Source organism: Nanorana parkeri, unplaced genomic scaffold (genome assembly GCF_000935625.1).
Source record: "Nanorana parkeri isolate BGI_ZX_2015 unplaced genomic scaffold, ASM93562v1 scaffold761, whole genome shotgun sequence".
NCBI classification, from domain to species: domain Eukaryota; kingdom Metazoa; phylum Chordata; class Amphibia; order Anura; family Dicroglossidae; genus Nanorana; species Nanorana parkeri.
The window spans coordinates 649,346-675,328 of NW_017307029.1; the positions used below are offsets into that span (position 1 = coordinate 649,346).

General features: G+C 43.5%; 1 protein-coding gene across 1 annotated transcript in view; it reads right to left on the minus strand.

Annotated features, from left to right (window-relative positions):
• The window catches only part of LOC108793588 (putative homeodomain transcription factor 1), a 103,335-nt gene that overhangs the window by 68,168 nt on the left and 9,184 nt on the right, over positions 1-25,983 (minus strand). Inside the window, exon 2 of the mRNA XM_018564578.1 lies at positions 14,908-15,084. Within this exon, the coding sequence (XP_018420080.1) occupies positions 14,908-15,084 (177 nt within the window). The remainder of the gene's footprint in view (positions 1-14,907; positions 15,085-25,983) is intronic.

Here is a 25,983-nt window from a genome sequence, read left to right on the forward strand (position 1 = left end):
TTCATACTTATGGACAGATTTAGCAGTGTACCTCCAGAGTTATACTGGAAGGCAGTAACCTGGTATATGTTCCTGTCCCATTACAGGGTCTATCCAGGAGTTTTGTCCATGGTGAAGTTTTGTTCTGAATGTGTTTAACAATTGTGTAAATAGATAAATATCTTAACTTTGCCCTCCCTTGTTTTTGCTTGATATGTCCCATTGATATGCTGCCATGGTGGTGTCAGTGTCCTCCCGTTACCCTAAGGAGAACTATGGGGAAAAGCCTTAACCCCATAGTTCTCCTTTAACCATCAATGAGTTTCTTACACCTCTCCACAGGAATTTTGGACCACTCTCCTTTTGCCAACTGTTCCAGGTCTCTCAGATTGGTAGGGTTCCGAAAAAACAGTATTGGTGCGTCCTAATATAAAGGCTTTGTAGCTCTGTCCATCCAGTCCTGATATTTAAACAGCTACACCACACGGAACATCCCTGCAACCCACACCTGGCAGGATGTTTGATTTGTCTCAACTACAGCTAGGTAACAAAAACTTGTCTTGTCCCCCCTCTATCCGGTGACTGGATGGTGGATAAAGAAGAAGCAAACTGCCGAGTTCAGCTCTCTGTCATCTCCTCCTATAAGCATGTTTTGTTAGTCCACTAGCACTGCAGTTAAACGGACTGGCTCCTTGTGCTGTTTCTCCCTCTCCAAGTTTGAGCTGTCTTCTGTATAGCAGAAGCTGATACCAAGTCAAAGTCAGGTACTTACAATGCTTGCATTTAAGAAAATACATTGAATGATGTATTTTATATGTGTTTGGAATTCAGATTTAAAATGGATATGCACAAAGAATAAATCATGTCTGCTTTTAGAAATAACAATTAATCAGGACTAAAACATATGAAAAGTGGAAATTCCAAAAAGAGCCGTGAGCTCGTGCCCTCCTTAAATAAGTCAACTTCAAACAGTTTTTACTGTCCTCTATCTTTATATTTTGGCTCCTTTGAGTTACATCTGTGTCTTGTGCAGGGCCGGATTAACATAGGGGTGGTGGAGCTCCTGCTCCAGGTCGGCCCCTGCAAATAGGCCCTGGATAGCGGGTGACCAGACACTGGCCCTCATAGAGACGCACTGGCCACCTAAGAACCTGAACAGCCCCCCTAAACCCCGCACAGCTCTCCTGAGACCCTGGAGACATCAGGCCGTGAACCCAGAGCTACACATGTATGTAGTATGTAGCTTCATGTTATTCTGCTTTTGTGTATAAAGAATTGCTTGGATTTGTAGTCCTCTATAGCTAATGGTATTATTCTGCAGTGCTTTACAATGAATTGCTGGGATTTGTAGTCCATAGCTGGTGGTGTTCTGCAATGCTCTGTAATATCTGTAATAAAAAAAAAATTAGTCAAAGCAACTGGACTGTATTTTTCTTGATGTTTCATTGGTCATTCGACCAGTGACCAGTCATCCGGTCTTCCGATCCAAAGCTGGTTGGATGACCAGTGAAACGTCGAGAAAAAAATACAGCAAGTCCAGTTGCTTTGACTTATTTTTTTACAGATATACCATGACCTGGATGAATGAAAACCTTCACAGACATATTGTTCTGTAATGCATTACAGGGATTTGTAGTTCCCTATAGTTGGCAGTATTCTGCATTGCTATATAATGTATTTCTAAGATTTCTAGTCTCTCTATAACTTGGAGTCAGTGGCAGATCTACTAGGGTCGCAGCTGCAACCAACCCTGGTGCTCCACCACTGACTCCAAGCTGTGGAGAGACTACAAATCACAGCCCAGACAGAAGGAAGAGGGCTGACTGTCGCCATTTCCATAAAAAGGCCCATCAAAATCCTCAGCACCAGGCCTGTGGATGCTCTTAATCCGGCTCTGGCCTTGTGGTTTCAACAACCAATCATTTTCACAAAATTATGTCAAGTTTGAGACATTTTTCTGACTTAAACTGGGAAATGGCTGGGATAGACTATGCAATTCTTTTTACATGGTCACTTTCTGTTAATTTAAAACCCAAACTATCTGAAAACCATTGACCAGAATGCAACTAGACCAGACGATATTGTGCTCATTATAATATTTGTTTGCAAAGTAATTATTGTAACATCACTTGCAGATTACTTGCAGATTTTAATTTCCTAAGGGTACAGATTGATTAATTTTTCATGACATTCCCATTTGGTTCATCAGTTTCTTAAAGGGTGATTGAACCTTTCTAACAAAGAAGATTATAAAGGAAAGAAAGTTTCTGCATGCACGCTACATTTGACTGAATATCTAAAAATGCCATTTGCATTGAAACTCGAAATAGTTCTGCCTACAAAGGTCTAATTGTTTTATTAAAGGAGTTCTAGCCAACCTGTGACAATGAGACTGTCACAGGTCGGCTCAGTAGATCGGGAGGTGAGCGAACACATGCCGGTGTTCGCTCACTTCTCTGTAATGTTCTTATCTCTCCACCGGGGGTTCCGACATCTCGATCAGCTCCGTCGGAGTTCGGATGACGTCACGGCGACATCACCCGGCTCCTCCTCTTTTCCCTACTTAAACAGCCGGGGACATTTGCCTGACCTTCGTGCTAGGAGCCTGATGCCAGGCAATTACCTCCGCGGCTGAACCTCCTCACTATCCTTATTGGGCCAGACAGAGCCCCTCTGTTCTCTCCTATATTGGGCCCTTCCGCTTCCACCCCTATTGGGCCGGACAGTGCCCCTCTTCTCTGGTGAGACAAGCCTCTCCAATAGTCCTGCACACTTCCAGCCTCTCTCCTGAAATATCACCTCTCATAGAACCCCTTATCATTGGAGACCTGCAATTCTCTTCTAACACCACTGGGTGGCAGCAGAGCACCTCGGACTGCCTAAAACTGCAAGTATCAAGTTAAATACCTTCATATGTTTGCATATAAGAACTGTGACTCTGCTAACTGCCTACACCCATTTGCTCCAACTTCAACCCTCTCTACCTTCACTTAATAAAGTACTAAGCATCTTAAATAGAATCTTGTCTGCATATAATTATACCAGGTTGTGTTTGCCCAGGACTGTGTAAAAGAATACCAATCTTTTCTTACTAAAAACCGAAGCTGTGATCCACGCCAGCCCTTAAAGCCACACCTGAGCATTACATTCTCGATCCTGTCACGGCTCTCTGCCGTGACAGGGGAGGGGATGGATTCCCCCCTCCCCGCTCCGATCCGCCAGCGTTGACTGGCGGAACGGACGGTGGAGGGGCGTGTACAGCTGGCTCTGCCTCTAGATAGGCAGAACGAGCTGTCACTCAGGCAGCTGGGCGGATCTCGACAGGATGTCGGGATCCGCTCCGGCTACGGCGTCTCAGTATAGCGCGAGCTGTAGCTTGCGCTATACTGAGCTTAGGGTGACGGGAGGACGCTAGTTTGTGTCCTCCCGTTACTCTAAGGAGAACTATGGGGAAAAGCCCTGACCCCATAGTTCTCCTTTAATAAATTTTATGGTTCTGTTTGTACATAGTTAACTTTTTCTCTTAAAGGGAAATCCATCTTGAAGCAAAGGACCACATTATGACCAGGAGGGACAGCTGCTATTTATCCAGACACACTAAAGAAGAACTCTGCTGCACCTTCCTTTTGAATGCCGATGGCCAATTACAATATAATAACCTATAATGTCAGCGGCCTCAATACCCCGGCTAAAAGACACCAGTTGGTATATTAACTGTGGCGATTTCGCTGCGACATTGCGTTTTTGCAGGAAACGCACCTTTCCCATCATACTCATGTACGTCTATCCTCAATACACTACCCGACGTGGTTTTATAGTACCTCCGATTCGAGTAGTTCAAGAGGGGTGGCGATCGGCATCCAAAAAAATTTCCAGTTTAAACACGTGTCTACAATAGCAGATCCTGACGGGAGATACCTCTTTGTTAAAGGAACGATCGACAACCACTTGTTTACATTTGCTTCAACTTACGCGCCCAATAAAGCCCCAACTACTTTCCTTTGTAAGACATTACGCCTTCTGCAAGACTATCAGGAAGGCATAACAATTTATGCAGGCGATCTTAACATTCACATGGACCCTTCCTTGGATTCATCCGCAGGACGCTCTCACATAGCCTTTAAACAACTTAAATCATTTAAAGCTTTGCTACATAAACTACAACTGATTGACATATGGAGAATCTACCACCCTCGAGATAGGGACTACACTGTATACTCAGCAGTCCACAATACATATACACGGCTAGACTACATTCTAGTAGACCATTACCATCTAGGGATTATTCAGGACATAACCATCCTAACTGCTACTATTTCAGATCACGCCCGGTGATGGTGTCCTTGAGGCTTCCAGGGGACAAGTATACACCGTTCATATGGAGGCTAAATGAATCTCTCATACGGGACGATAAAATAGTGACGGCCCTTACAAAAGACCTCTCGTATTATTTTGCTGAAAATGCTGAGGGAGATGAGTCGCCGGGTATTATATGGGAGGCCCATAAGGCCACAATTAGAGGGTCCTTTATCTCTCAGGGCTCCCGTAAAAAGAAAGAGCACACCCATAAAGAAATAAGCCTCACAGCAAAGGTAACTGCCCTAGAGCAGCTCCATAAAAGGTCTCTGACCGCCTCGGCTCTTAGGGAATTAACAAACGCAAGGGGTGCTTTGAGAGACGCGCTATCTTGTAAATATAAAAAATCCCTAAATTATCTTTCTCAACATTCTTATGAACTAGGTAATAAACCGGGGAAACTACTAGCTAGGCTCCTGAAAGATAGACAAAGTAGGAACTTCGTGGCTAAGATAAAAACTAAAGAGGACGTAATGGTGCATACATCATCCTCTATTTCTTTTTAAGGAATATTATTCACTCCTGCATAATGTGAGACCTGAGAGTAATGCACAAATAAAAGAACAACATCTAATCCGGACCTACTTGGCCTCAATCCCTATACCCGCTATAGCTAAGTCCCAGGCGGAAACTTTGTAATCTAATATAAGTCTAGAGGAGATTCAACAGGTCATAGCCGCCATGGCCAACGGGAAAAGCCCAGGGCCTGATGGCTTTACATTACAATATTATAAGACTTTCCAACATAATTTACTTCCCCATCTAGGTAAATATTTTAACTCCCTCCTCAGTGGAGAGTTACCGGTACCAGCTACAGTACATGCACAAATATCTGTATTCCCTAAAGCAGGCAAAGATGTCACTACATGCGGCAGTTACAGGCCGATATCGTTACTTAATACAGATATTAAAATATTCGCTAAAATTCTAGCAACTAGACTAAGTCGCCTGATGCCCCAACTAATATCATTAGACCAAACAGGTTTTATTAACCCCTTCATGACTGAGGCCCTTTTTTCATTTTTTGCACCCATGTTATATTCCACATTTTAGGCCTGAAAATGACGTAAAACCCCCCAACATTATATATTTTCTGAATGCCAAGACCCTATAGAATAAAATGGTGGTAGTTGAAAATTTTTATGTTGCGCAATATTAGCGCAACTCCTTATTAAACCCCAAAATTTAGTGACAAATTTAATTAAATGCCCCAAAACACAACAAATTACCCATTTTTTTAATGAAATATACAAGATGAGGTTACAACCTCATCTACGATACCCAACATGCCCAGTTTACAGATTGCGTGCGACCGTGAAACGGCGAAAAACTGCAGTACCCCAAAAAGTCAATAAAAGACGCTTTAAAAGCCCCCACAGGTCATCAATTTAGAGATACCCCAAAATACTGGCCCTAGAATTATTGCTCTCACTCCGGCGTGCGCGGCGATACCCAACATGTGTAGCGCGTTCGTCGTTTTCATGCGTAGGCGCACCCGACGCGTGTTTACGTGGCGACGCGCGTGCTCGCGGGGGACTTTTAATTTTTTTTTTATTATTATTAGATTTATTTTATTTCATTTTAATTTTAAAAACTGTTTTTTTTTTTTTTTTTACTTTACTTTGACTGCTATCACATGGGGGGGCTTGCAAGCCCCCCCATGTAATAGCAGATGGTGGTGACAGGTCCTCTTTAAGGTGATGCTGGGGGTCCAAAAGACCCTCAGTGTCACCTTTACACTGGAAATAAGCTATTGAAGTGCAGATCGCACTTCAATAGCTTATAGCTGGGCTGCAGGAGCCCAGAACTGACAGCCCAGGGACCGGAAGTGATGCAATCTGCATCGCTCCCGGTCCCATAGAACGGGGAGGGGATCGATGAACGGAAGTTCGTCGACCTCCTCCCCAGCTCCCCGCGGACACAAAGATCGCCGGTCCCGGGCCCGTAGGAGGGGCAACGGAGCCCGGGAAGCACGGCGGGGGTGTCCGGCGGGGGGGGGGGGGCCCCTTCTTCGGGACGCAGAAGCGATCTGGCGACAGGTAAGTCGCCAGGATCGCTTCTGTTGTAAAGCCGACAGTCGGCTCTACAAGTTTAAACAGAGTCCCGGCGGCAAAAGTCGCCGGGAGTCTGTTTAAACAGCCCCGATGCTGACGACGTACACTGTAAGTCGTCAGTCACGAAGAGGTTAATGGCAGGGAGGCGAGAGACAGTACCCAGAGAACAATTAGTATAATCCACCAAGCTTCCCTATCATTGAAAACACACTCTGTTGGTGTCTACAGATGCTGAAAAAGCATTCGACAGACTCGATTGGGACTATCTCCGGGCCACCCTTTTAGCTGTAGGACTGGGGCTTAGATTTTTGACTCGGATAATGGCCTTATATAATAACCCCACGGCCCAAAATTAAACGGCTCTTTTTCAACTAAGTTCCCTATATATAACGGTACACGCCAAGGATGCCCTTTATCCCCATTATTGTTTGCCCTATCATTAGAGCCTTTTCTTATCACCATAAGAGGCAATAGCAATATCTCAGGCGTTACAGTGGGCACTATAGAACATAAACTATCCGCTTATGCGGACGATATTCTATTCTTTATCCAACAACCTCAGATCTCGCTCCCGTCATTTCTACTAGAAATTGAAACTTTAAACCAAATATTGAATTTCAAAATTAATCTTTCGAAATCCAAAATACTAAACATCTCTACCCCAGGCCACATTGTTACCGCTCTAAAAATGCGATATCTGGGTATAACCCTCACATCTAGAACCACAGAATTATTCACCGCGAACTACATGACCCTATTAAAAAGTATTAATAGGGACCTTAACACATGGCTTAATCACCGCCCAAGCATCTCTCTTACGGGACGGATAAACAGGCGGGAGTGAGGGTTACCTGCCATCATTAATGTTTGATTTGTTCAGTCGTATTTTGTGTAATGATTAGATGTCAAAGTCAATCTGTTTTCAAATAATAAAAATTGAGTGATAAAAAAAAAAGAACTCTGGGCACAATTTTATTAACCCCCGCAGTGAGGCTACCCCCACAATGCAAGAGTTAACGGCTCGTTTTTGTCTAGGTGCCCAAAAAAAGTTATACTCCCCTGATCCTAGGAGCCGGCTTGCTTTTTTTTAAAAATATTCGATTTTATTAATTTTTTATAAAGATCATTAAAATTGACATACTGCATTACATGATTAAATATCCAGGTACAGCTCAATTAATCCAGCGTTAATATTTCACGACATTTCATTCTTATTTCTAACGTCAGATTGCTTGACCATGTACCTTATAACTATTAACTTATGGCCTAAGAGGGCCCAATTAACAAAGGAAAGGACTTACAATAAAACTTAAGAAAAAAGAAAAGGGGGGGCGGCAAAGTATGGGGTAGGTCCGGCAACCCTATCAAAATTCTTCATTATAATGCTTTGCTAGGATAAATTGAAAAGGCCTTATGTGCTACCCCAGCATCTACAACACTTTCCATTAATCTCCCAATTATCCCGATGTATGTCCGTTCTATCCTATATCCTCCATATATCCATGAGAGTTTTTGAAGTCATTCCATTGTTGCCAAATAATTTCAAATTGTTTAACAGTGTCTCTCCGGATTGATGTCAATTCCTCCATCAGTCGGTAATATTCTATTCTACTATACCACTCTCTCATAGTTGGAATAGTATCTTTATTCCAATGTAGTGGAATCAAAATCTTAGCAGCGTTAATCAAGGGGTATAACAATGATCGCTTGTAAACCGTGGTCGGGAGGTCCGTAAGATGAAAAAGACATGCCATCGGGTCCAAGGGCAATGCAATTGTTGTAATCTTTTCGATGGTAGCCACCACCCGGGCCCAAAACGGCTGGAGTTTAGAACAGGACCACCACGTATGGATATAATTCCCAATATTACCACAATTTCTCCAACACAGCTCCGTCCTAGATGGATGCATTTTATGTATATGTTCAGGTGTATAATACCACCGTGCTATAAAACGGAACATTGTGTTGTTCACTAACGTATTTATGGACGAATTTGCGTTAAGACTTAAGATTTTTTGTTTCTCCGAGTCCGTCCAGGTTATCGCCAGTTCCTGTTCCCACTGCTTCAGGTACAGTGGGAATAGATTAGGTTGATGATTTACCAGAATCTTATAAATTTGAGAAATGCCATGTCGTGGGCAGTCAGTGAGGAAGAATCATTTTTCCATTAGTGTAAGTTCAGATATTGTGCGTAACGGTTTTGGAAGTGATACAATAAAATGTGATAATTGCCTATGTCTCCATGTGTCAAAAGGATAAGTGCCCCATTGTGCTCGGAGATCTGTTAAAGAATGTGGTTTGTGTCCATCACTTACATGATAAAGCTTTAAAATAGCGTGATTCGTCCATTTAAGAAAACTTGTATTGTGCATTCCAGGTGGAAAAAATAAGTGGTTTATCACTGGCATTATAGGAGAATTATATTGTCCTATTAGCCGGGGATATAGTGAGTTCCAAATTTTTAAAGTGTGTCGGGTAAGAGGGGAGGTATGGAGATGTAGTTTCCAGTATTCTTGAGGAATCCAACAAATGGTCGATATTATTTGTCCTGCAAGCACGTTCTCCACCTCCTACCCATCGTTTAGTTTCAGTGTGAAAGTGCAAATCTAACACTCTATTAATTGCGAGAGCCTGGTAATAATTTTTACAATCTGGTAGTGCTAGGCCTCCCTGACGTTTAGTCCTAATTAAGGCTCCGTGAGAGATCCTGGCAGGAGAACGTCTCCAAACGAAACGACTGACAACCGACTTAAGGGCTCGTAAATAAAAAATTTGGCAATGTGATCGCCACTGTTTGATATATGTATAATACCCGTGGTAATATCATCATCTTAATAATATTTATCCGGCCCGTAAGAGAGATACATGGGCGATGGTTAAACCAGTTATTAAGATCCTTGTTAATTGCATTTAACAAGGTCATGTAGTTGACCGTAAATAGTTCTGTGATTCTAGAAGTAAGTGATATGCCAAGGTATTGCATTTTATAATCTTGCCAACTAATTGGCATTACTTCTTTCAAAGCCGATACCATGTGCGCCAGAGTGGATATGTTTAATATTTCTGATTTAGATAGGTTGATTTTAAAATTTGATATCTGACTAAAAGATTCAAATTCTTGTATCAATGATGGCAGTGAGATCTGAGGTTGCGAAATGAAAAAGAGAATATCATCCGCATATGCGGCCAGTTTATGCTCTGTAGTGCCCACTGTGATACTGGAAATATTGCCATTTAGTCTGACAGTGGCGAGAAAAGGTTCCAATGTCAGAGCAAATAACAATGGAGATAATGGACATCCTTGGCGTGTGCAGTTATATAAGGCAAAGTTATTTGATAAAGAACCATTTACTTTAATTTGGGCCGTAGGGTTATTATACAATGCCATTACCCCGGTCAAAAACCTGGGTCCCATTCCTACCGCTTGAAGGGTGGCCCGGAGATAATCCCAGTCAACCCTGTCAAACGCTTTTTCCGCGTCCGTTGACAGAAGCAGGGTGTGATTGGAGGATAGTGAGGCCTGATGTATTAAGTCGATCGCCCTCTGGGTACTAGCTCTAGCCTCCCTGCCAGGGATAAATCCCGTTTGATCAGGTGTTACTATATGGGATATTAAGCCATTAAGTCTAGTTGCCAGGACTTTAGCGTAAATCTTAATGTCTGTATTAAGTAATGATATTGGCCTATAACTACTACATGTGGTTGGGTCCTTACCCGGTTTAGAAAATACGGATATGTAAGCATGTAACGCTGATGGAAGTGGAGGTGTGCCTTGGAAGAAAGAGTTAAAATACTCACATAGGTGGGGGAGCAGTATATGTTGGAATTTTTTACAATATTGTGATGTATAGCCATCAAGGCACGGGCTTTTCCCCATTTGCCATTGCGGCTATAGCCTGTTTAATTTCTTCTATACTTATAGGAGATTCTAAACTTTCCAGGTGGTGTTTAGTTAATGAGGGGAGAAGAGTTGGAGTTAAGTAAGTCTGAATGCGTTCCAAGTGTTGGCCTAGAGTTTGGGTGGTAGATTCGGGTCTTACATTATACAGGGTTTTATAATATTCCTTAAAGACGTTGGAAATATCAGATGTTATATTTACCATAACGTCCTGTTTGGTTTTTATTTTGGCCACAAAGTTTGAGCTTTGCCGGTCTTTCCATAGCCTGGCTAGGGATTTCCCTGGTTTGTCACCCAGTTCATAAGAGCATTGAGAGAGATAATTAAGTGATCTCTTATATTTAAAGGATAGTACTTCTTTCAAATCCTCCCTCGCCCTTGTCAATTCCTGAAGTGCCTGGTCTGTCAGTAATTCTTTATGGATCCGTTCTAATGTAGCCACTCTTACTGAGAGCTCTGTTCTCTTACGATTTCTTTCTTTCATTTTACGCGACCCATAAAGAATAAGGGATCCCCTAATTGTGGCCTTGTGTGCCTCCTAGACGATGCCCGGTGACATGTCACCTCCAGTGTTTTCAATAAAATAGTTGGAGAGATCTTTTGTTAAAGCTGATAATATTATCGACGATAATGTTATCGTCCCACAATAGGGATTCATTTAGTCTCCACATGAATGGTGGACGGCTGACCCCTGAGAGTCTCAGGGACAACATTACCGGGGCATGATCTGATAGGGTAGCAGAGAGAATGTTTATATCCTGTATGGTCCCAAGGTGGTAATGGTCTATAAAAATAAAGTCTAATCGTATTGGTATTGGTGAATATACAGTGTAGTCCCTATCTCGAGGATGGTAAATCCTCCAGGTATCGATCAGTTGCAACGCCTGACGAAGGGGGCGTGCCCTGGAAACGCATTGACACCACAGTGAGTTTTACACAGGACACTCCGCACGGATCCTTGCTCTGCTCCGGTTTTATTGTCCTGCTGCTCGTTTTTACATCCACTTTGTGAGTACCTGTCTGTACAATTTTGATGATTTATTGGATTAAACAATTCTGCACTAGGAAAGGCGCCCCTCTTTTTGCTTTTTTCTAGATGTTCCAGTTCCCTTGACTGCTGTGGGGCTGCGCCTTGCATATATGCTCAGTACTCCTCCTTGGTGTGAGGGATAAGGATTGCTTTTGGCGCTTCTTAACAACAAAAACGTCCAGTTGCAACGCATGTAATAATGTTTTAAGAGATTTGAGCCATTTAAAGGATATATGACAGCGGCCTGCCGATGAGTCAAGAGAAGGCTCCAAATGTAAATTAAAGTCCCCTGCAAAAATAACTATACCTTCCTCATATTCCTCTAAAAGGAGGAATACCGTCGGGGCTTTATTAGGGGCATATATTGAGACCAGTGTAAACAGTTGGTTATCAATGGTTCCCCTAAGGAAGAGGTATCTCCCCTCTGGATCTGCCATTGTGGAAACGAGTCTAAATGTAACATTCCTATGGATGCCGATGGCCACCCCTCAAGTTATTTGAGTCAGAGGTACTGTAGTACCACAGGGGATAGTACGGGGAAGAGAGGCATATTTGCGTATGATGAGATAAATGCGTTTCCTGTAGGGAAGCTATATCGCAGCGTAGTCGCCTTAGTTCATGCATCAATTGGTGCTTTTTAGCAGGTGTATTGAGACCCCTGATGTTGTATGTTAATATATTAAGGTTGGCCATTGGCATTCAAGGCTATAGCATAATTTTTATCCTTCATTTTAGTGCCGGATGTCCCCCAGAACGAGTGAAGAGTGTGAGAAGAAAAGATGGAAAAAGAAAAAAACATATACTTAAAGAATAAAAACGAAAAAACCTTACATACATATAACACCACAAGTAAGGGTCACCATGACCGTGACCTAAGTCCACATTTTGGACTCGTGCCAGCTCATTAGAGCTGAAATCGCACATTGTGGGGAACGTGTCTGAGCCGTGTGGCCTCCGTCTGTAGCACGCTCCTGTATACAGGGCTAAGCAGAGAGAGGTTCACACCATCATGCCCCCACGCGCCCCACCCGCACAATTTTTGAGGTCCACCGTGCGTTCCCACCATTTAAGCGGGGGGAACACTGGGGGAGTTCTATTTTCATCGTAGTAAGATCATTACATCCCTAAAGATAACAATGGAAAATGATAAAGAGAAAAAAAAAAGGCAGGAGGCCTTCCAGCTGACCGGTCTGCCTGCTGCGAGGAAGCCCCCGCCAGTATCCAGTCGCTGCTCGGGAGGGGTTCACTGTCCGGTATTGACTCCTGCCATCCCGACAGTTGAGGTATGTTAATAGAGAGCGTCTCACAGAATTGTGGTAATTCTTCTGGAACTCGTAGTATTGCAATTCTCCCATTTTTACACGCCATTAAACAAGACGGATATCCCCATCTGTAGTTAATACCCGCTGATTGAAGACTCTCCAGGAGCGGGCGCAAGGCCCTATGTCGTGCTAAAGTCTCCCGGGCTAAATCAGGGTATATCTGAATGCGAGCTCCTTCATAATCCATCGGTGGTTGTTCCCGCAATTTCCGCATGATGTTCTCTTTTTCCACACAGTGAAAGCGGCAGATGACATCCCGCGGTGTCTCAAGTGCTAAATTGCGTGGTCGCGGAACACGGTGTATGCGGCCAAACATCAAGGGAGTGGATGGTGTTTGTCCCAAAATTTTGTTAAAGATGCCCCTTAATGTTTATACCAGATCTAAGTCGGTTATAGCCTCAGGTAGGCCTCGAACCCGCAGATTATTCCTGCGGCCCCTGTTCTCCTGGTCATCCAGGCGATAAGCAATAGTACGTTGCGCCCGGCTCAGTGAATCCGTCTGCACCTGAAGGGCCCTTATCGCCTCCGAATGAGAGTCTAAGTGCGATTCTCCCTCTTCCACTCGGTGTAACAGGTGCGTCATCTCTCCTTCAAAGTTTCTATTTCCATTTTCAGAGATTGCTCTAGCTGGGCAACCATTCCTGCCAGCTCGTTTTTTGTAGGGAGCATTTTCCTCATCTCTTCCATAGATAGTGTTGCTGAGCACTCCAGTTCACCCCCCTGATCTGGTCCGTGATTGGGAGAGTCCGCCACCCTCTGACGTGGAGACTGTCTGGGAGAAAGACTCGAGCGAGCCCCCGAGCCCTGTGACTGGTTCAGAGACTCGGACGCCATATAGCGCTGGATCGAGCCTGTACTAGGGGCCTTCGGTGCTCCTTGCTTGCTGGTTTTCTTGCGGTTCATCCTTCGCATTCCTCAGGGATACACCCGGTTGGTATTCGGGATGTCTGTGTGCATATGTGTGGTCGGGTAGCGTGGAGCGTGGAGCTCACATTAACGTTAGGTGCGACCAGCCGCCATTACGACCGGGACACACCCCCCCCCCGGCTTGCTCTTAAACCGGTTGCTTCAGCCTCACTCCCCCTCCTTTGCAGCGGTCTAAGGTCCTTCAGTCATGTTCTATACACAGTGTAAAGGACGCAAGGACGCCGAGGGACATACCATCACTACAACGTAGGCGGGGAGAAGCAGGAGGGAGCACTGTCACAGCAGTCTGCTTTTTTTTTCTTGAACCTAGAAAAAAATGAGCAGTAAGGGCCATACACATCTCGCTCAGCTTTTAGCAACCCAGGACACTCTGGCTGAAAAGGGTGCAACAGGCACACTGCAAACATGCTTCTCTGCCTGCTGCCACCTCATGTGACCCAAAAAGATGCCGCCTGAGGCTGTCTCATTATAGGGACAGTCCTAGGCGCAACGGACATCGATAGTGGGACCTGGGGACCCAACCATGTGCAGTAATGCAACTTGATTTTCAGACTTTTCACTGCTTTATCAATTTTTTTTTTTAGAAAATATTAAAACATGCAATTTGGATATATAGCCGTTAGATGACACACCAATTACCTTTATTCCTTGTCCTGCTATCAGCATCTCCACTGAATGGCTATTATGAAAAGAAAGTATAAGACAAGACAAGTGGAAAGTATTTGAGCAGCGGATGCTGGATTGGTTAACTCAGTGACTCTAATACAGCTTTTAACTCAAACAACATGGACAGAGCAGTCCAAAGAGATTAGACTGAGAAAGGAGTAGACACATCTACTTCACAAAATGTTCCTATAAATAAAGCACACATTCATATATGATGAGCATCATAATTGATTTTATGTTAGATTAAATAGATAATAGATAAGGTATTCTTGAGCATTGACCAATGCTAATAACCCATTGCTTCCTCTTGGACAGTCACCCCCAAAAGATTTCGGATGCTACCTTTAAATAAAGGGACCCTTTGCAAAAACACCAATTTTTGGGGAACAGGAACACCCCATTCCGCAACATGTGACAGTATTGCTACTTGCCCAATCATTTGCCAGGTCAGAGTACAGTCCCTTGTGATGTGGGGCATGCCTGAGCAACCATGGGGTGCTGTATGGAGGCGCACTTTACTTAAAAATAGTATCTGCCACTTTATTGTGCCTAGTATACAGGGGTTCTTAGTTTAGCTATGGAGAGAAATCTTAAAATGACATTTTAAGTACAAAAATGGTTAGATAAGAATATAATTAGGTATCAATAAGTATTTAGCTAAAGCCTTGTTCTAACAGTAACCTGGCATCTCTTGTTGACAGATGAATTCAGGTTCCTCCTTGTTAAAGTGCATCCATTATCACTTGATGCCCCTTCTACATTCCGTGGAAACATGAATTCATTCCTTGTGTCTGTATCTTCCTCGCTTGACAAATCTTCTGAAATCCCAATACCGTCTTGTCTCATTTCACTCTACCAAGACATTAGTATTACATGTTAAAAGATCAGACAATTTCCTAAGTGTACACAATAGACTTAAAGATACATTTACTACAGTATGGTTAAAAATGTAAATTATCTTTTTCAAATATGGCTCAGCTACAACTGAAACATTAGTGTACATAAAAAAAAAAAATGAAAAAAATCATCAAAAAACACATTTTAACCACTTGCTGATGTTAAGCCTCCTTCCTGCCCAGGCCATTTTCCAGTATTCAGGCTGCAGTACTTTGACTGACATTTATTCCGTCATGCAACGTTGTACTGAAATTATTTTAATCAAATTTTTTGGGGACAGATAGAGCTTTCTTTTGGTGGTATTTAATCACAACTAGGGTTTTCAGTTTTTACTATATAATAAAAATGGTACCGAAAAATGTTGAAAAAAAAAAAACTGTTTTCCCTAAGTTATGTTATAAAACATTTATTATTACCCATTTTTTTGGTAAAATATTAAAGGCGGGGTAACATTGGGTAAATAGACACCAAACATGTCAAGCTGTAAAATTGCGTGCGTCTGCAAAGTCGCAAATAACTACCATGCCTAAAATTGGCCATAGACGACGCTTTAAAAGCTTGTACCGCTCATCATTTTAGTGTAATCAGTGATTGATGGGCCTAAAAATATTGCTCTCACTGCGACGTTCACAGCGATATGTAACATGTGTGGCGTAATCGTTGTTTTCGCTGAAAGCCCCCCATGTGATAGCCAAAAACAATGACAGGTCCTCTTTATGGAGACATCAGGGGTCTTTAAGACCCCTAATGTCACATGGGGCCCCCCAAGAAGCTGATAAAGCAGAGATCTACTTCATCAGCTTGTTCTCTGGCTCTCAGCCTGAGAAATGACAGCTAAAGGCGGAAGTGATGTAATACACAACGCTTCGGCCTTTAAAGAGTACGGAGGAGAGATCAGGGAAATGCTGATCTCTCCTCCGTTCTCTGTACGGGCAGCTGCTCTGCCGGTCCCGGGCTCGCAGGGGGGACAGTGGAGCCCGGCATAACTGGCAGCGGTGGGGGAGGGAGGGAGTGCCGCAACAGAGGGGGGGTGTATTGTATAGTATTACAAGCGATCGGCCGACTGTAAAGCCGGCCGTACGCTTGTATGTAAACAGCCGATAGCGGCTGTTTACACTCCCGGCAGTGATCTGCTTGCACGCGCCCGTGAGCAGAAAACAAAATGACGTACAATTTCGTGACCCCACCGGGAAGCATCCGCCGATCGCCTGTTTTTTTACAATGGGCGGACGGCAAGGGGTTAATGCATGCAGCTCTGTGATCAGTAATATGTCATAAAATTTATTTTTTAACCATTTTGCTACTAGAGGTTTTCCGTTCTTTGTTTTTAATTTTTTGCACACATGTTAAAATGCACATGTTCGGTCTGAAGATTACTTAAAACCCCCAAAACCAAAACAAGTTGCCTCCATCAGCTAGCCGACTGCTGTGGAGGCAACCGTACGTGCATGGTTACGCACTTAGCTGTGTGCATCCATAGATGCACACGGTGTGCAGCCAGCCACACCCCCACCCTTGCAGTCATAACATAACTGCCAGAAGAAGGATCCTATGGCTCCTCTGCCCTCGGTACCTTCTCCCGCAACCAGGAAGTTCGGGAAACCCGTGCATCTTCCCAGTTGCGGTGGAGGAGCTGAGTGGCTGCAGATAAGGCCTCATTCACACTGGGCTGATTATTTTTATCTTGTTGTTTTTTTCCTCACATTATTCAATTATTCCACAGATGTTTCCACCTGTGTCTGAATGGCAGGTCTGCTCAGTCACAGAAATTATTGAAAAATGTCACATCAAAGGCTGCCATTTATCCGCAGCATAAAGGTTTGTGTGAATCAGCCCTTGGCATATTTACTAGCTAACAAATGTGTGGCAAACTGAAATCTTTTAGGTTCTCTGTCACACAGATAAGGTACCTATAGATCACTCTATAGGACCTAACTGATCAAAAACAAGATATTAATGCACAACAGACAATATAAATAATTTTTTAAGTAAATCTATTAGGGATGTCCCGATACCGATGCTAGCATCGGAATCGGGCCCGATACAGGGCATTTTGACAAGTACTTGTACCTGTCAAAATGCCCCAATACATAGCGCCGAAGTTTGCGCTATGTTTTTTTTCTTACCTCGCCGAGCGTCGTGTCACTGCTGCTCCGGTGGGCGGAGCTCCAGGTGGGGTCCTAATTTAGGTGGCCAGAGACTGCCAGATGACCCCGCTCGGAGCGCCGCCCACCGGAGCAGCAGTGACGCGACGCTCTGCAAGGTAAGTAAGAAAACAAAAAACCCGCAGCGGCCAGTCAGCGCTGGTCCGGCGAGAGGAGCTCCATGTGGGGTTCTAATTTAGCTGGCCGGCACCTCTGAGTCAGCTTAATTAGGACCCCACCTGGAGCTCCTCCCACTGGACCAGCGCTGCCGCTGACTGGTCCCTGCTCTCTCCGGCACAGTGAGTGAGGGCAGATTTAGTGGACTATGGATCATTTAACCCATTCATGTTAGCAGAGTATAATTGTAAATGTATTGTTTCAGGCGCTCTATATGTATATGTACATGTACTATATACTACATATAGAATGCACTGCAACAATACATTTACAATTATCCCCCGCTAATATGAATGGATTAAATGATCCATAGTACATGATATGTAGCCCTGTACTACGGATCATTTAACCCATTCATGTTAGCAGTGCAGAATTGTATATCTATATGTACTGTACATATACAGCACAAATGTCCCGTACATTGCAGCAATAGATTTACAATGATCCCCTGCTAACATGAATGGGTTAAATGATCCATAGTACATGATATGTAGCCCTGTACTACGGATCATTTAACCCATTCATGTTAGCAGTGCAGAATTGTATATCTATATGTACTGCGGATCATGATTTAACCTATTCATGTTAGCACTGCAGAATTGTGAGCGCCTCCCACAGGCTGGGCACCGAGACGCGATGCAGCGATCCTGCCCAGCGCCGACTACAAGAGGCACCGCGTGAGGCAACAGGGATCGGAGTGAAACTGTAAGTGAGGGAAGCTGGGGCGGGGCTGGCTGTAAATCTATTGCTATAGTGTACTGGACATGTGTAATGTATATGTAGTACATATATACAGCACACACCTCCACTACACTCCAACAATAGAGTTACAATTCTCCACTGCTAACATGAATAGGTTAAACCATGATCCATAGTGCACTGACAGGAGACAATATGACAGGGGACACTGATGGGCATTATATGGGCTTGGACAACATAATGTCCATCAGCGTCCCTGGTCATTGCAGAAGGAGGGGGTGGGGGTCTGTAGGGGGGCATTAGCAGGGGCTCTGTTGCAAGTAGAAACCCCCCTCCCCCCAGCTTTTGCACTGACAGGTGACATTATGTATTACAAGCCTAGTCTGTTGCAGTAACATTCGTTGTTCTTTTTAATTACTATTACAAATGCTAATCCAGCTAACTATACACATCCCCCTGCCTACCTTTCTCAGCTTCCAGGCAGTCCTATTTGATAGCAATCCGCCGCGCTGAGGTGGCTTGATATTTGCTGCACTCTGTACTCCAGACCGGGACTTTAACTTTCTTGTCGGGACTTGCAGCTCTTAATATCATTCCGCCGGCCGAAAGTGAGAAAATAGTCCCGTCTCTTCCCGGGCCCTATTACTTCAGCGGGGAGATGGGGGGGAGCGGGGAGATGGGGGACAGTTTCACAACACAGAGTTCCCTTGGGCTGACAAAAAATCCCCCCCTCTATGTCTCCCTACTGAAGATGGGCTGCTCCCTGCAGGAAGGGCGCAGCGACCGACTGCAGACGGGCTCGCGACCCACTTTTGGGTCGCGACCCATGAGTTGAGAACCAGGGCTCTATACTCAGTGTTCCTGTTCGTTCTTAACTCAAGGACAGAGTATGTTTACTATATCCACAATCATGAATGAACAGGTGGTGATGTAGATCACTTCCCATTCATTCATAATTGAGGATATAGTAACCATACTCTGTCCTCCAATTATTTACAAACACTCAGCGATCACTGAGTGTTTGTACCTCACTCTCCTTCCTGATACACTGTCACACAAGGCTGAGTGAGCGGAGCTCAGCCTCCTGTGACAGCACTGCAAGCTGTCTCCGCCCACACCGATCTGTGACAGGAGGCTGAGCGATGCGGGGAGAAGAGATGCCGGCCACTTGCAGCACTCGGACGCCTGTGACGGTTTCTCTCCTCCCTGCTGGGACACAGAGCACCGTCCAACGGGGAGGAGAATAACAACGAATGCACCACTATATCGGCCAGAAAATGGCAATTTTGGCATTTTGCCAAAGTGCCATTTTCGGACAATATATTGGTGCAGCCCTAATACACACGGTATGAATTTCAGATGGTTCCTAATGAACAGGCTGAAAATCACTCAGTGGATGCCAACCAGCTTATCGAAAGAGCAGGTTGGAAAAATCTTGGCTGAATGGAACTGTTAGCCAATCAGCTGCTAGCTCGGTTCAGGTATACAATGCAAACTAGGGATGCTCCGATACCACTTTTTTAAGACCGAGTACAGATACTTTTTTTTCAAGTACTCACGGATACCAATTACTAATACTTTTTCTTAAAGGGACAGGTCACATTTTTTCTAAAGCAATACAAAATCATGATTTTAGGTCAGTTTCTTAATATTATGAAGAACATGAAATGAACATGAAATTAATATTTATCATGCCATTGCTAACTAAGGCTTGTATCCCCATAGAGGGGGAAATAGATGAGCACATGTCCAGACTCCAGACCAGAACACTGTATAGTGTGGCACAGCTATATCCAATTCTGCATACCTGGCTTTACCTGAACTTTATAATAAAAAGCCAGATATGCAGAATTGGATATAGCTGTGCCACACTATACAATAATACACTGTTCTGGAGTCTGGACATGTGCTCATCTATTTTCCCCACTATGGGGATACAAGCCTTAGTTAGCAATGGAATGAATGGCATTATACATTTTATAATAAATACAAAAAAGACATTGAATGATGAAATGAACTGAATATTTAGATCATGCCATTGCTTACTAAGGCTTGTATCCCCAGAGTGGGGAAAATAGATTAGCACATGTCCAGACTCCAGAACACAGTGTAAAGTGTGGCACAGCTATATCCAATTCTGTATAACTGGTTTATATTATTATTATAACTTTTTTTTAAATAAAGCCAGGTATGCAGAATTGGATATAGCTGTGCCACACTATACAGTGTTCTGGTCTGGAGTCTGGACATGTGCTCATCTATTTTCCCCACTAGGGGGATACAAGCCTTAGTTAGCAATATCTACATAGTTATTTCTTAATTTAATGTCTTTTTAAAAAAAAAAAATATATGCCGTTAAACAGCATTTTTGTGTCCAGCCCCCATGCGGTGCTGCAGTACTAACCTGCTGTGTCGTCTTCTCCATCTGCTTCAGCCACTCCATGTCACAGCCTTGTCATCTGCTCCATTCTGACCTCTTCCCCCGCTGATTGGCCGATTGGATGATGACAGGCTTCCTCACCAGTCACTCCTGACTGGTGAGGAAGCCTGGAGCAGATGACTGAGGACTTGGAGGAGGAGTTCGCGGCCATCTTGTTTCATTGAAGAAGCTATGGAGGTCCCGCGTGCGGCGCTTTCGGGTCCTTGAAGATGGCAGACGCGGCACAGGTACTCGTTTTTTGTATCTGAGTGTTAGTACGAGTACTCATGCAAATACTCGGTATCGCCACTGATGCTTGCAGGGCCGGATTTACTCTCCCTGCCGTCCCAAGGCCATATTTTTTACTTTTTAATCACCTTTTTATTTAATTATTTAATATTATTTTTTTTTACATTTTTATTAATTTTTTTTTAAAATCAATGTCATTTTTTCCCCCACCTAACTTTATTGCTATCACACAGAAGATAACAAGCCCCTGTGTGATAGCAAGGTAGATGGCGAGGTATGAATCCACCGGCGTCCTGTTAATGTGGATTGATGCCGGCGGATTCATACCTTGCGCCCTATATCTGACAGCTGGGGGGAGGATTTGCGGCCCGCCACGATGTGATTGGCACACTAGGGTCTGCTGCCGGGACACCTTACACCGGCGCCCACAACTTCCCCACAAGGTCACCGCTGCCGCCCCGTGGGCGTAGCCTCGGTGGCCTTGTGGGAAATCCGGGCCTGGATGCTTGTATCGGTATCAGAGCATCCCTGATGCAAACAGTAGGGTACATCACCGCTTGTAAGTGTTGATGGAGAAATCTTTTATGTTTTTTTCATTCAGTCTGCGAGTTGAACAAAAAAAAATAGACACGTGTATACCCAACTTTACTAGTAAAGATACACACAAACTTTAGTTACCAGCAAGTTCCTGGATATGCCTGGTATTATGCCGATTTCCTAAAGATGCACTGAAAACAGGTTCACTTTAAATGTATGCCATTATCACATGTGGTCAGCAGTTTGGTCACATTTGATGTCATTTCTCAACAGTTTTACAGAAAGCAGAATTAAATAAGATGCACAGAATTGAATGTTTCAACACTGTTCAGAGCCTGCAGGCTAGAAAGAACTATTAAAGCTGAACTCCAATTAAATGGCTAAATACACATTGAAGGGAATTGATCAAAACTGGAGCAGATAAAATCTGGAGCAGTTACCCATGGCAACCAATCAGCATCTCTCTCCACTTTGCCCAGGTAACATTTGAAGCTTATTGGCTGCAGTGCAAATCTACTCCAGATTTTGTCTGCTCCAGTTTTGATGAATTCCCCCATTATGTTTTTGAGGACTGAACTGTCTTGTGATTGTGGATGATTGAGCCAAACATACAGTATTTGCAAGAGGTTCCGCAAACCCAGTAGGAAGTCTGCAAATCCCGAACAGATTGCTGAACCCTATTAAAGTCTATGGGAGATGAATCTTGCTATTTTGTTCTGCCCTTTTTCAAGGTATTGTTAAACAGCATGGGTAACTGGGCACTGCCATAGGGGACATGTACCAATGGCAATAAATACAATTCAGAATAGGGGGGGCGGGGGGTCAAGATATCCAGTCCCCCCTTGTTACTCATTCCCAAAAATAAATATAAAAAATGAAATAAAACACCCATACTGTAAAAAAAAGTTCTTTATATTACGATTTTACACTTACTACAATAGTGAACCCAAATTAATTTTACAGCACTTGTATGAGACAGATAGAACTTTCTTTGGATGGTATTTAATAACCACTAGGTTTTCTTTTTTTTTTACTATATATAGTAAAAGCAATTTTAAAATAACTGTTTCCCTTACTTCCTGTTCTAAAATATATAAAATAAATAGACTTTCTTCATAAATTTGGACCAAAGTGTATTCTGCTGCATTTCAACTGCAAATAGGTGTATATTATTTAGTCTGTGTGAAAGTTATAGAGCCTAAAAACTATTGTGTATATATTTGAAATTTATGAACCCCCATAAAGTGCCAGAGCAGCACAAACATTCCAAAAATTACCCCTTTTTGGAAAGCAGACAAACCATTCCTTATAGGACTATTCACAAAAGGGTGACGAGTTTGGAGAAGTCAGGAGAAGGGAACAATCTAGGACAACATAGATGAACTGGAAAGTGAGCTGAAATGGAGAATTTTCCCAAATCAGCTATTTTGTCCTAGACTGTTCACTTCTTCTGCCTTCTCCAAGCTCTGCACCCTTTTGTGAATAGCCATGTAAGTGTTTGGTCAGAGGCATGGTGAATATTTTAAAAATGTAATTTTTTGCGACAATTTTTTCCAAAAGGCAAATTAAGTTGGTTCTTTTTCACAAGGTACATTTTTTTCTCACACACAACATTGGCATATGTTGCAACTTTTGGAAAATAAAATTATTATTTTTTTCACTAAGTTGTCGTTGTCAGTAAGAAATTTCCCACACATAGCATAGACATGCTTGGCATTACACCCCGAAAAGTATTTTGATACTTTTCCTATAGAATGGAGATGCCAAATGTGTGAGTCTTTTTCAGTGTTTGGACTGATGATGTACCTGACAGCACATTAATCTAATTCTGAGTTTAATGCTGAGGAATCACACAAGGCTGTCTGCCATGATCAGACTGTGACAGTTCTAATGGGAAATCTAGTTTAAAAACAAAAACTTTTTGGATGAAATTTATATGGCATAGCTAATAGCGTAGTGAGGTTAGCCAACAGAAGCTGTGTCTCACACAGTAACGTGTCTCAGCTATAGTGCTACTGTTGCAAAATGACAGGGTCATATGGCCACTTTGTTCAGCAGTTTAATGAACTGTGAAGCAGCTGGCTTTGAGTTGAACTCACAGTTACCGTTCCAGACAGCAGTGCTAGGTCATCAACCTTTAGCGCAATTGAAGAACAACTCTGGGTAAAAATGTTATTAACCCTTGCAGTGGGGCTACCACCGCACTGCAAGGGTTAAGTCCTCGTTTTTGACTAGGGTAAAAAAATAACAGAGGCATCAGGGCCCGGTCTAAGAGCAAGCCAGATCAGAGGATCGGGTGAGTATAACCTTTTTTTATTATTAACCATAGGAAAAAGGAGCACTTAACCCTTGCAATGCAGGGGTAGCTCCACTGCAAGAGTTAATACCATTTTCACCCGGAGTTCTGCTTTTAAGCAGTACATTTTATATCCCAAGCTTGCTGACGAATGAGATCCCTGTGCTTTTCCCTCCTGCAAGCATAGTAACAAAAGTAGACTGACAACACTGTGCAAAGCAATAGAGCCCTGACTGGCTAATCTCTCCCCCCTCTTATTTAAGCCCTGCTATGGACAGGTCTATATGATAAGCAAAGACAGAATTTAGATACTTCTGCAAATTATACCTATAAGGCATTTGGTTATGTTTTTTCAAATGAACACATAATTGCATGAAATATGCTCCATGGAGTTCACCTTTAAAGTTTACGTGTGGGTAGATAGGATATTTCCATATTAATCCAGTTATGAATTGATTGAGAATAATGAATAGTATTTTGAATAGCATCTCAAACTGCCATGTGTAATCCCTTGCACATCAGCATTTAGACTGGCAGAAAAAAAGGGCAGCTCTAGAAGTCAATCAGGCTACGCTTCATTGCACCAACAAATGGAGCTTGCCCATTGGATGAGAGAACACAGACATGACTTCATCAGTTAACAATTGTTCCTCACTTTACAATCAGTCTAGATTAAGCTTTATCAGTTTGACTGCAATAGATAAAAGTAAATGGTGAGAACCTTTCATAGTGTTCAGAAGGGGTGTCTGAATTAGAACATTGAATTGATCAGAATTACATATTATGGGGCAGGCTAGTGTAATGATCTGATTGCCTATGCTGTCAACATAGCTGCCCCCAAAGTGAACCTATATGAACATTGTAATCATTAGCAGGGCACAGGAAAATATATTGCTTTCCCTTGTGAATTGCTGCAAGCCAAAAAAACATTTTGCATACATACAAAGCTAGATTTTATGGCAAGACAGGAGGCTTCATATTTTGCATAACTTTCCTTACCGATTCCTCATAGCAACAAAGAAACATAACAGAAAACAGAAATAACCAATAGCAGCACACAGCATATTATAAAGTCCGCCCACACTAAGATCCCGCCTCTTTCTTTGATGCTCATGGTAGGTCAGTACTTGTACATCTCGCTCCTGTATTGCTGTTTTTTCCTGTTGTAACTGGATCAAATAGCCACCATACCACTGTGCTTTCTTGCCCTGGTCGCCCCCACCCCCCCTCTTCCAAATTTCCAAATCCCTTCTCAATCCTTGTCCTACCTCTCCCCAAAGCCTTCTGCTGACTCTTTTTTTCCCCTGTCTGGAGCTGCTGTTCAGGAACGAGCTCCGCCGCCATCTTCTTGTAGCTCTTTCTGCTGGTCGCAGCGACCATTTTGTTGTAGCCGGGCCCTTTTTCCTCCCTTCCAGCTGAATTTTCGTTAGCTCCGCCCCTCCAGACAGTTTTTCATTAGCTCCGCCCCTTCACCATTTTCTTGTGGGTTTTTTCTTCCCTTCTCAGTGCGGCGGCCATTTTCTTGAAGCCAAGTTTTTTCCTACACAGCCTGTTTGTGGGTGAGCCCCACCTCTGCCTCCGCTATTTATTACTAATTGTACCTGTGTCTTTTATGTGCTGGGTGAGCCCCAGCTATTCACTAGTGTGCCTTCTAATTAGTCGATGAGCCCCACCTGCATTCTAATACGGTGCTGTATATATTGATATTTTGTCATGTCTGACCCCGCTGCTACGCCGGCCACCCCTGTGGCCAAAATACAAGACAGGATTCAGGCGGCCATTAGAAAGGCTTTGGCTACAGCCTTGCCTCCTACAATTACCTACAAAACCCCTCAGGCCTGTACCGTCCATTCTGACATGGAGTCAGATGACTCCTTTATTTGCCAAGTATCTGGGGACTCTTGCAGAGCAGGTAAACACCCCTGGAAAGGGTCCAGTAAATCGGCAAACAAAGGCAAGAGACCTGCTAAACGAGCTAAACGCTACTCAGTCCCTGCTTCGGCGGGACGGTTACTTCACGCTTCCCCCTCGGGGGAAGCCCATGATCACTCGTCTCAGGAGTTATTGGAAACCCAATCACCATTGGGTTGTGGCGCGGGTGACCCCTGCAGTGTTACACTTGCCGTTACCTAGCAATGTTCGGGCCCGGCGGATACCAATTTTGTGCTTGACGCTACTGGGGAAGCACTTTTGATCCCAGATTCATTCACCTTCCCAGGTCATCGGAGTGGACACCTCCAGACCATATTGCCAGATACCTACAGGTCTGGCTACGTAAGCCCTTAGACAAAGAGGTCCGCAACCACCTTAGGCTGAGATGCCCTTGACCCTCC